Here is a 13006-nt window from a genome sequence, read left to right on the forward strand (position 1 = left end):
CTAAACACATCAGAAAACTTTTCTTTAGTTAACTCGGTTGCTTTTTGAGCGATTGTTGACATGTACTCTACCATTTTTTCAACAAGAGAATCAATGTTTGATTCAACAATGCATAGGGGTTCGGTGTGGTCTTCTACATTTGAACAGACGCTTACGGATACGGGGACGTGCTGTTCCGTATATTGAAGACTTGCACTGTTCTGACCAGCATCAGTTGGTACAAGCATAGATTCAAAGTCGTAAACTAAAAACCATTCATACAAACGATCACTGGGATTAACAGTGATGCTGTATTGTTCCAATTTATCAAAAATTGTGTTTGGAGTAGAATAATACCCCCCTGGAAATTGTCTTTTTGTTTTCATCTTGCACACACGCTGATGTTTTTTCAAATTTTTTAAATGCCCAAAATGACGATGACAAGTTTTGCACTGAAATTTTTTGGCGTAAGTGTCGAATTTCGTAATGTATGACATATGATGTTCGAAGATATTTAAGTAAATGTCATTTGAATATTTACATTTTGATTTGTAAATAACTTGTGCAGAACCATCTTCTTGTAAAGAAAATAAGTTGACATTGATTTCGAAACATTTTTCGAAATAAACTAGTTGATCTAAAGTAATACCAGGAAACGTTTTTGAATTTGAATTTATGTCTTTGCTTTGTCTTTTGTTAAAGGAGACCCATTTTTGAAATAGCTCTTGTGTTTGATTCTCCAACAAAGACCAATCTTTATTCTGGTGATATGCTAAACAGCGGAAAGCACAAAGCTTGTCTTTATATGCATAACCTTTACTATTCGTTGTCATTGAAATGACTGATTTCGATTGACTGATGTGTTTAGGCACAGTAACTCTACCGTTACCCAAAACAAAATTCAAATGATATGTAACGATGCGGACATTTGTGATCAGAAATGGTTTCCACTTTGTATCGGGACGCTGCCGCAAAATATAATCAGTGATGTTTAATTGCTGCATGCGATGCTGTAAACGTTTTAAATGAATTCTTCTCGATACGTAAATGGGACGTTCAAATACCTCTTGATTGTGATAAGGTTTAAAATACCGATATTCACCTGTTTCGGTGTTTTTCAATATTAAACCAAATTCCAAATTTAAACGGAAGGCTTTTTGTTGACGGTCATAAATTTCGTTTCCTGCTTGCATAATTTCGGAAACGGTGAAATGATTATCGATCGGAAAGTTGTATACACTATAAACATTTCCTTCCTGGTGTCTTCTTAAGATTAAAGAAGCATTCGTCTCATATACTTCCTTTAATTGTTCATCAATTCTGTCGCCTTCCCCCCATGGCGGAGACCCATTCCCCCAGGGTCTGGGTTGTAACAGACCTGCTCCTACTTGAACATGGTCATTCATCTGATGAACGTACAATGTTCGTCGACAATCAAATTTTTGATGACATGTCCGACACGTATAGCCAAAAGAAGAATCCTAAACGAGAATTTAAAAAAAAAATAAGCTTCATTGTAGCAAAATACTAGTATACGATTAACCATCAATTTCGTAAAATGTGTGTTAGATTTGTTTTATTTTACCTTCGGTGCGTGGTCTTGTTTTTGTTGTGTTGATGCATTTGATGATCTTTGTTCATTGTTCTAAATTAAAAAAAATAAATCAAATCAAGATTCATGTGATGAACGAATTATGAATATTAACTTTTAAGAGATTGTTTCCTCAATGCAGATATATATATATATATATATATATATATATATATATATATATATATATATATATATATATATATATATATATATATATATATATATAATAGACCAATCCACACTTTACAAAAGTTATGTCCCTTGGCCGCCATCTTTGGGGAAAAACCCATATATTTCTCACAGTAGCCTTTGTAGTTTGGAGGGTTGTAACTTTGTCATTTGACATTAGAAATCTATTTCAGCTGTGAATTTTATTGCCCCAAGTTGGGGCAACCCACACATCGAAGGACAAAATTAAATTCCAAGAGATTTCTTCACAGAACGCCCAAATATTTGGTTGCATAAAGAAGGGAAAAGTTGTTTTTTCCCTTTTGACCTTTGGGTTGACCTCGCAAAGGGGAACAACTTTTGCAAAGTGTGGATTGGACTATAGATATAAAATTTATAATTATGATGAAAAAAAAAAACAAAAACAAAAAACCTCAAAGGTGTTGTCTTGTGCTGGTGTCGAAGGGATTGATGCATCGTTGTTTTGCTTTAATTAAAAAAGACCAGTTAAAATTAAAAAAAAAAAAAAAAAAAAAAAAAAACTATGAATTTGAAATCAAAAATATTCAAGAAAATAAATGTCATAGATTACCACAGATCTGTTGCTTTTGTTTCGTTGCATTGACGTCGTGGATGTTGTTGGAAAATTGTTCTAAATAAGTAAAGAAGTATGAGAGAATTAGAAAGAGATAAGATCTGTCCTTTTTTTTTTCTTTTTTTTATTATTATTTTTTTTATTTAAAACAACATTTTTTTTCGTAATTATTATATCATTATAAAGTTTTGAATGGTGAATACCAAAAAAAATGTCAAACTCGGTATATTAATTAAGATGTCTGGATCATTCTACTAATCGATATTTTTAAGTGATCGTTTCCTGTGTTGAAAGGAAGTAACTGGAATAATCTTTAAAAAATCCCGGATGATGATGTGTATAAAGGAATATAGATGTACACGTGTACTGCTTTTCCAGACGGATTAATCACAAATACTGTGTTTTATAGGTAAAGAGTAAAATAAAAAGGGATTTATTTAGTCTATCCAAGCATATAAATAAGCCTGCACTCAATGTATTTTTTCAATTCCTAACTTATACCTATAGTATTGACATCGGTGACGGAAAAAAAATGGCAGGAAGAAAAGGTGGAAGTGTAAGTATTTAAACATATTTTATCAATTATGTAGAAGTATTTTTTTTTTTTTTTTTTTTTTTTTTAAGATTATTTTCATCTTCCTGCGATGTCATCTAATATCATATGAAACGAAAAAAAACTATCTTTTAGGAAAATTCTTTACAACAGATGTAATACAAAAAAATTGTAAGGTGAAAGAATAAGAATGTTTTTAAGTCATGTAAGCTAAAAAAAAATGGATGCTAAGGGACAGTAAATCATTCTCATGTACATGTATCCTCATTCATATATTTTCTTTGTTGTATATCTAATGTAAATGGTGTCATGGATATTCACAATTTAATCATGTTTATATTAAAGTAAAAAGAATCATTATCAAACAATGCTAAGTTCCTTACACTGATATTTACCGCTACTATCAAATTCAATGTTATGCGAATAAGTGGTACATGTACATGTAATGCTATATCAGCAAACTTTATAAAAGTAACACCTTTCATTATTTATTCGTTTCAATTTCAGACCAATGATGTGTGGTTAAGTTCACGGGTCATTATGATCGAGTCTACCCCTAGAGGGCCTAGATTTCGCCGGATATGTTTTATATCATATTGATTTTTTTTCTTCTAATTTCTATTTTTTAAATTGTAAATATTCTACGATCAACAAAGAAATGTAACATATAAACCATCGATTAAACAACCAATGTTAATGAATGACAAACACATGCATGAAAATTATGTTAATAAAAAAAAAATGTAATTATGCATTTTTTTTGTAGGTGAGGAGACGAATTAACTTCTCCTCGGAGGATGGGGATAGCGCATGCGCAACCCGCACACCTGCAGCGTCCCCCCAAATTCCTGTAGATACGGTACATATATCTTATATTTTCATTAACAACGATTTTCAAAATGTGGTACTATACCTTGCATGTCTGCTGGTGTCTTTGATACTTTCTCTCGTCCAAGAAATCAGCGCAACAGTTATCACACTTAAATAATTTATCCTTATGCTCCATGTGGACATGTAATGTGCGATGGGATGAAAACTTAAACGTATAGTCACAGTAAAAACATTTAAACTCTGCTTTGCATACTCTAACATGTCGATCGTAATTGTCTTTTCGATTAAGTACCTTTTCACAAATATCGCAACGAAAACTATTTGTTTTATCGTGTACATTTTTATAATGTCGCTTAAAAGAAGAGCTGTTACAAAACGACTTGTTACATATAGCACAAAATGTCTGCATAATTCACAGTCTTTCATTCAAATGACATTGAACACCTAATTAAACAATGAGTACATTTTCCTCAGTCTTATATAGTACATCATTAGTCATACACATGTATTACATTATTTTACTTGGATAATCTTTTTCCGGGTTATGACTGAATTCGTCACGTGTTATCCGAAAGTAAACAATGACGGATCTAGGGACGGCGCAACGGAATAACATTTCTTATATGTAAAAATGTGTAAGCTTCCGAGGGAGTCGCCCCGGACCCTCATCAGGGCCATAGCCTTAATAGACCTACTGTGCGGGGGGGGGGGGGGGCTTCATTACAGCCCCCCTACCTTTTACTGTACCATCTCGTTGCGAAATTCCTGGATCTGCCACTGGTTAATGTATTTCATGTAAGGTCATCTTTAAAATTGTTTGGCTGTGCTCTACCGGAAAAACGAAATATATATATTTTTCTTTATTCCTTTTATCTTGTCAACAAATATTTTTTAAAAATTTGAGTCGGGAAAGCACAGACAAACATTATTTTAAGGATGATCTAACCATGATTACCTAGAGGACCTGTTTTATAAAAAAAAAGAACTTACGACTACGACCAAATTTAATTCTGCTAATAACTTTTTTTTGGTTTTTTTGTTTGTTTTTTGTTTTTTTTGTTTTTTTTGTTTTTTTTTTTTTGCTCGTAGTCGTAAATTTTTTTCTTTAGAAAATACAGGCCTCAGTTTTTTTTTCCTTTATTTTATACATCCTTAAGTTTTCTTGTTCCTTTCATTACATTATAATTTATCTTTTCCAGACCATAGCTGAAGAAAGTCTTCAGCAACGGGTGCTGAGACTCGAAGAAAGTTTGGAGGCGCTCCGAAAGGAGATGGAAGGGAGGAGAATCCTCCGGAAGTTGAATGTTTGCAATTTTTGCCAAAATTAAAATGTTTTAAATTTCAACCTGTCTTTTTTCAATTCTGTTAACGGTTGAAACAGACTGTAGCAATGTACTCAAAATTTACAAAAGAACCACTGACACAATAATACAAAGATTACAAATAATTCAAATATTTATATTTCGTTTATTAAATACATAAAGAATTTCGGAAAAGTCAACATGTTTAAAAAAAAATATCATGATAAGATCATTTTAATATGACAGTCTGGTGGGTGCGCGCCTCTGTCTGGTTGAGCGGCGGAGTGGTGCTGGTTGTGGCGCTGGCATGACTGGTGGAGGTGTGGGGGCTCGCATGTGTAGATCTTGGCCTCTTCTCCTCACACATAAAGTCAGAATGATCACTAAAAAGAAAGTTAATCGTTCTTAAAATCTCTCATCACAACCGCGTCGAACTCGGTTAGCGACTGCGACTCTATCTCGAGGTCCACCCGTCTCCTCTGACACCTTCTCTTAATCACACAAACGATCATCCCCGAGAAAATGAAAACCACTACACCCGTCCCTCCAAGAATAACATATATCCAAGGTGTGTCTAAATAAACAAAGGGTGGCTTTAGAAACAACTTCTATATAAGAGTAATTTAAATAATCCTTTATTTTATTTATCTAAAATTATTTATTTTTTATTCAAAACTTACTGAATGTAATAACTCACAATTCGACGGTTCTTAGGGTAGTTGTTGTTATCATGTCTTTGACCCCACTGCTGTGCTGAGCGTTCTGAGAAAAAGAGAAAAAAAACATAAATTTCAATCTTTATTAACTTTTTAACTTTTTTTAAATAACATCGATTCAATTAAAAAAATTCTTGACGATATATCTCCCTGACAAGTTTTCTTTTGAGAATTAAAATTATTGTTAATTTTTTTTTTTTATGACATAGATAACAAAATTAAATAAATAATTAAAAAAAATATAATTACCTGACAAGTGAGGGAGCCTATGCGGACCGTCGTCCAGGGGTTTGTTTTGATGTCATCACAATCAGCTTGTGGGTCGTGGATGACCAGTCTGGTCAGTGCTAAATATCCCTCAATGTTAATCTCCCCCACTGCCCTCTCCAGGATGAGGAAGTTTGCCATGGGGTAGTTTCCGCTCTCAAACTCCCTCCAGTCCCGGCACTGCACTACCCCCTCTGACACCCCGCACCGCGCATCAACGTAAACCACCAGAATAACTAGAATCATGAACATCGTGTCTCTTCGAATTTGGAATTAAGATGGCGAATTTTTTCCTTCATCTCTTATATAATACATAATGACACATTCCAATTAGGGGTGGAATGGTCATTTAAATTACGAGGTCATGAATTTTTCCCCCCAAAAATAAATTCTAACAGTTGATAATTACAAGGTATTATTGTTTTTTAGAGTAATAGCAAAAAAAATGGATAAAAGGTACATACATAGTTTTTTAAAACTAATAAAAGACGTTCATCACCCCTAATTAATAAAATGGAACTGATCCTTGACTAGTGGAACTGTCCATATTGGTAAAGTTGCCCCAAGGTTAAGAAAAATAATTATTTACAAAGAAAATGATTAATAAACGATTAATAAATGTAATAAATATTAAAAACAATAAATCTTAGTTGTATGGCACTTAAATTATTTGATTCCGTAGAAGTTCAAAGTCGGCAAGTTGAAGAATTCCATTCCTTTGCCCCCCCCCCCCCCCCTTGTGAAAGTCGAGTCACCCAGGCGCTAGCGGCGCCTTTGATGTTAATCGAAGACTGTCCCCTCGCGTAGCGGACCAGCTGGACGGTGGGTATATTACGCAATGTGTATATACGTCTGTAAAAGGAATGAATATACACGATTCTTGTATGGCACTTAAATTATTTGATTCCGTAGCAGTTCAAAGTCGGCAAGTTGAAGAATTCCATTCCTTTGCCCCCGCCTTGTGAAAGTCGAGTCACCCAGGGCTAGCGGCGCCTTTGATGTTACTCGAAGACTGTCCTCTCGCGTAGCGGACCAGCTGCACGATGGGTATATTACGCAATGTGTATATACGTCTGTAGCAGGAATGATTATACACGATTCTTAGTTAGTACAGTCGTGAATGGAGTTTGCTGAACATTACGACTTTATTCTCGTGAAAGTATTACGTTTTATTTAAATCGTAACATTTTATATAAATTGACACTGATTTTACTGAAGAAAAGAATTATTATTAATTACGTTGTTTTTAAAAAAAGATGATTTTACTGTTGGGATTTTTTTTAAATTTAGTAACCCTTAAACCTCAATTGTATTCTAAAACTTAATTCTTTAATGTGAATATACAAACATCGAGAGGTAAACACAGTTAAAGAAAAGATTAATTAATTGTAGGTTTTTTTCTTTGTCCCCCCCCCCCTCATTGTTATAATGAAATTTAAATTGAAGCAGCGTCTGAAAGAGAGAGAGAAAAAATAATGATAAAATTTTAAAAGGGAACATCTATTACACGCTACTGTACACCAATTAACAATCATAATAATTTACCAGGTGTTGTTGTGCTCCTGCAGAGAGGACAGCCACAGGACTTCTTTAATCGCTGGAAACATGGCATACAACAAGCTATTTTCTTGCACTTGTAGCATATATATATATATATAAATATATATATATATATATATATATATATATATATATATATATTTAGCATACATTTTGCTCCTCACAGCAAAGTCTGCATTCAAAATACGTTATCGGAAATCTTGCATGCATGTAACCCCACCTCACCTCTCCGGATTGTTCATTCGTTCTGTTGTTCATGATTTTTTGAGGGGGATTCGTATAAAAGGAGGGTTCTGTACTGGTCGAGTTTTAATACAGGGCTTTTTTTTTTTTTTTTTTTTTTTTTTTATACAAGAAATCTGTTTAGTTTGTTATTACGCTGATTTACTCAAGTACTACACGGGTGGTCAGTTTGAGAAGGTGTAATAACATCCTTCATCTTTGATAAAACACAACAATTCCATTGTAACAAATGAAATGATAGTTTTGAGTTTATTACAAAGAGAACTTAATAGATTTATCTGTGTAAATAATGTCTGTGGGTTAATTAACGTGTTTTCTTTTTCATTCACTGACACTACATGTATCGTCTACTGAAACATCACATCAATAGAGTTAATCCACATTTACTTAAAATTTCACTTTTTGATTTCCCCAATAATCCATACAGCGTCATTGTTTATAATTCCTTTTTTTTTATTCCCCTAATTTCTCACTACAAACAATGATTTTTTATTTTTAATGATGAAATTTGGTTTGGAGGAAAATGAAAGAGGAAAATGAAATTAAAAAAAAAAAAAAAAAAAAAAAAAAAAAAAAACACATAATTTATTTGAATTTTTCTTAATCAATACATATCATTTATAAAATCAGACACCAAGCGATCATTAGCATGCGTATTTAAATCATAAAAGTCATGTACAATGTTATTCATGGAACGTCCTTTAATTCTTTGTAAGATGAAATAGATACAATAGTGTCCGCACAAGGAAGAAGTCACAGACTGGATTCTGGAATCGATATATTTATATCTTGGTTCATTGAATATTAGAATACTTTGAAATCTCCTATGATAATGTTCCGGGGGATTTCCGAGGGAATCAAAGAACTCCATAGATCCTTTTGAGGGAAAATGAAAAACGACCCAATGTAAACCTTTTCCCCCGCATTCGTCTGTATTCACGATCCAAAATTGGTGCCTTTTTGCAACAGCAGGTAGGTCGTCGCTGCATACGACTTGAACGTCGTATGATGATAAATAATGTTTCAGTTCGTTATTGTTCATTTGAATATAATGCTCCTAGACTGATCAATGTGGAGAACCTGTGGGAATTTTCCGTATAATATTAAAGTCACACTCTCGGGAAGGGGTAAAGCGAATTTTAATTCTAAGCGACAATGACCTTTCCGCTTCGTATTAAAGTCGATGTAGGGATTAATATTCAAGACATAAAATGCATTTCCAATGGGATATTCCCCTCGCTCTACACTAACGTGCTCTCTTCCTTGAAGAAGGGTTTGATAGGCTTCCAAGTACGCGCCTGAGTTGTAATTCGGTTGTATAGGTTTAGAGGGTAGTGATTGCCCGTCAACGTAGAAAGCTACAAAGTTACAATTAAAATGTTGAAAGTTATAAGGAGATTTCTTATAGTCTCCGTTAAAGGCGCTACTGGACACCATTCCCAGAATAAGCGTAGACGGAACTTCTCCTTGAAATACGTCGTCTATGAACAAACTGAATTCTCCCTTAGCGATGGAAGCAATTTTCAAATTAGAAAACAAGTAGGGATACACGGCAGGGGACTTCTCCAACATTTTCACATGCGCCATGGTAAGGGCGGGATTGGGTCGCTGAATGCAGAGTTTAAAACTGGCATCGATAATTTGTATTTTGTAATCTTTACCCTCAGCTGACTTTAATCTAAATGAATCCTTACTAGGCCATAGTTTTAGGGAAAGTGCTACCCCGTTCAAAACCAAACGATCTTGTTGAAAAATATCTAAGTGTAAGGAACCTTCCAAGTCTAAAATTTTTCCACCTTTGGTAAACTGATATCTTTGAAATAAACCGATGTTTATCCCTTTGATCGGGTCCGTATCGTCGGGATCAGAGGTGTCTTTAAAGTAGAGCTGAGACTGATGCACTTCATAGTTTTCGGAGGATGTAGATAGTAAGGTATCGATGTAGGCCTTGTAGGGATAATTCGTTCCCAGCTGTGACACTGGAGTCTGCTGTAGACTAGTGTCCACTTGAGAAAAGATGCTGTGTAGAGGTAAGTTAGTCAAACCAACGGCATTCTCTTCGGTGATGGGGGTGTTCAGCGGGCTTAGTATTCTTAGCTTAATTTTTAAGCGACTGTTCTGAAGGTCCATGTATCCGGTGGAGAGAGGAGGAATGTTGAATTCCAAAGCAGAATACTCAGAAATTTGATTGATAGGTCTAAACTCTACCCATTCTCTTGTAAGTATGGTCGTGTCCGTCGGCGGAGGTTCAAAGATGGAGAGCTGATTCAGATGGTTTTCATTCATGATTAATCATCGAATTGCGTGGTCAGCTTTGGCTTCTTGGTTCTAGGTTTAGAGTTTGCAGGTCTTCCCGGTGGACGATACATTTCTCGCTTTCTTATAAATTTTCGCTTTTTCGGTGAGGAGTTGTCGTTTTCACGTTCCAGTTCCGATTTAGCCATTTCGATTGCCTGAGCTACTGGGGTCACTAATTTCACGAAAGGGTGATGGTCCCTGGAAGGAGTTTCATGTCGGTGTTGCGAGCCGCTCCCCACAATGTACCTCCCTTTATAATCCGGACGCACCCTGCCAGCGGAAATGTCTTCAAAATGCTTGATCCATTTATTAAAATCGGGAACGTAAGGAACCCATTGCATTTTATCGTAGTCGTACACCTCTACTGAGCCCATGGTTTCTTTTTCCGCAAACACAAGACACACGCAAACGATTCAATACTTGTTGGAATAGGTCTTAACTGTTCGTTTCTTATAAAAAACTCTGATGTTACGAAAGTCTTGTTTAGATATATCAAAGTAGAAGGGAGGGTTATAAGACTCCTTAATGTCCTTTGTTACATCGCAAGCTCGCAGAACCGGTATCACATTATTTCGAACATAACTGTCTTCAACTAAATCGCAGCATACGTACACTCGAGATACCACATTTTCTTTGGATAGACAAATGTTTACCTCTAAAAGTGCGCACTCCCAAGAACCGGTCAACATGTATTGCTTAGGTAGAGTAACGATAAAATCATCGGGAGTATTAGAGGGATGAAAATTTGACGAGTCTTTCCCGTCCAAAAATAAATACACAGTCATGTTTAAAGCGAATCGTGGCTCTTCTCTCTTATAACTTAGATTCTCTGTCTCTCAAAATACGAATGAGTATCCTCGCTAAGTAATAATCTCTCAAAAGTCTTGGAATCAGTTCGCAGTGAGAGAGTAGTGTCTCTTTTTTTCTTGCAATTGAAATCCTCGGACTGATCAATTGTCTCATAACAAGTCGCCAACGTCGGAAATGAGAGCGATCGCGAGGTAAGATCGGAACATGTCCTTGCAGCAAGTGAGCCACGACATCGCAAAGAGCTAATATTTGTCGATCGCTTGCACTAGGAATCATAGTGCGCTGTCGACTGCGGTTAGCTTGTCTGAGAACTCTCAGAAAATTGGCATTCTGCATTATATTAGATTGCTCCATTCTTTTATTTTTTAAAAGTAAATTCAATGCTATGATTAGGTTTTATTAATTATCATATTTTATATACCACATAATTAACTCTTCTTATAATGCTTCAATGACGATCTGGGTATGTAGCTGTTAAATTTTTTAGGCCACCCCCACCATTTAACTAAAGCCTGATTTCCTTTATATCGCAACACCTTCTCGATTCTATACATGACGTCTCTGTCGATGAGTACTTTTTGTAATTCTCCTCCATAAAATGTCCCTTTTATGTCTTCACCATCTATGTCCTGTAAGTGATAAAGGGGTATTCTCTGTTTGACCATGCGCGATTTAACGACGAAATATTCACCTGTCCACCTCTCATCGTATTCTCGATCAAATGGCTGTCTCAGATGAGAAATGCGAACTTTATCACCGACTTTAAAATGAAAACGGAGAGGTCCAGATATATTTATTTCTGATTTTTTAACTTTACTTCTGGGAGCATGATCGTACATGTTCATCCATATAGATGCTTCATCCTTCTTTTTCACTTGTTCGGGCGCCATTTTGATGGTTCGGTGATATGTGGCGTTGTAACTCTTTGTGACATTAGCTAAGACATCAACCCATCGATGAGTCTGATTTTGAGTCATGTATCGACTCAATTTTCATTTTATAGTTTTAATACCTCTTTCGGCAACGTTTGCTTTCTTTTCGTTTTGGGAACAGAAATGAGACACACCATTTTCTTTTAAAAGCTTCTGAACATCTCTATTCATGAATTCGGAACCTTTGTCGGTTCGTATTTTCTTGAGCTTGTTAGTTTTTGACAACAAAGAGGCTAAAGCGCGTGACATCTCGCTACCTTTGGTGCACGCGGCTATGTTAAGGCTGTCCGAAGCTAAATATATATCGAAAAATGATACTATTTTAATTATCGAAAAATGCTTTAACCGAGTGAGTTTCTTTAAACTTTTATTACATAAGTTAACAGTGACATCCAACACTATATTTGATGTATTTTTGTGACGTCATATATTTTTCTTAAGCACGTGACGGGTGTATTCTAACACGGTTAATAATTTATAAAAATCGCATCGGCACAAGTGAATAATGACATTAAATCAAAAATATTTTTATGAAAAATCTTTCGATAAGTAATGTAATTTGCAGTTCTTGCTGGGGGTTCATATAAATATTTCGTTTATTTGAATTATTGTCAAAACATTTCGCACCGCCATCGAAATTAGGCACATTTTTACCTTTTAGGCTCGATTTACACAAAATCAGGTCAATCGATAGGTTTCCCCCAGCAAGACTCACATTGGTACTTATTTTCTCTCCCGATTTCACGTAAAATATAATAAGATTGTTTTTATCTTTCACTTGTGCCAAGCCGTTTTTTATATGCACATACATATCACCATTCATTAGATTACACGTAGCAGGGGGAGTCTTAAAACCATTAGTTTATAAATAGTCATTTACCTATTACGAAGCTTTAAAACTGTTGATTTTTTTATACTCCATATCGGTGATATTGAATTTAGTATCACTAGTATTTACAACAGTGTCTATGTAAAGGAATGAAGCGGTTTTATTATGCACAATGAATATCACTTGTTACGTTACGATACATTCCCTAAGAACGATCGAAAGGAATGCAGATCGTGACGTCAAAGTTAACTATGACGTCATATCTTATGAGGTACAGACAAGTGACTTTCTACATATCGCTGTGAAATTAATCGGGCAGCCTTAGCATAG

General features: G+C 35.0%; 2 protein-coding genes across 2 annotated transcripts; both read right to left on the minus strand.

Moving 5' to 3' along the window:
* Positions 1 to 5250: 5250 nt before the first annotated feature.
* LOC136275088 (uncharacterized) lies at positions 5251 to 6790 on the minus strand. Its single transcript, XM_066083392.1, has 3 exons — positions 5987 to 6790; positions 5719 to 5783; positions 5251 to 5404 (listed from the first exon to the last, which is right to left on the minus strand). Exons 1-3 carry the CDS (start codon positions 6254 to 6256, stop codon positions 5251 to 5253), a joined length of 489 nt encoding a protein of 162 aa, XP_065939464.1. The 5' UTR covers positions 6257 to 6790.
* A 2055-nt stretch (positions 6791 to 8845) lies between these two features.
* On the minus strand, positions 8846 to 10093 carry LOC136275089 (uncharacterized protein F54H12.2-like). Its single transcript, XM_066083394.1, has one exon. It carries the CDS (start codon positions 10091 to 10093, stop codon positions 8846 to 8848), a length of 1248 nt encoding a protein of 415 aa, XP_065939466.1.
* Positions 10094 to 13006: the final 2913 nt, after the last annotated feature.

Source organism: Magallana gigas, chromosome 4, assembly GCF_963853765.1.
Source record: "Magallana gigas chromosome 4, xbMagGiga1.1, whole genome shotgun sequence".
NCBI classification, from domain to species: domain Eukaryota; kingdom Metazoa; phylum Mollusca; class Bivalvia; order Ostreida; family Ostreidae; genus Magallana; species Magallana gigas.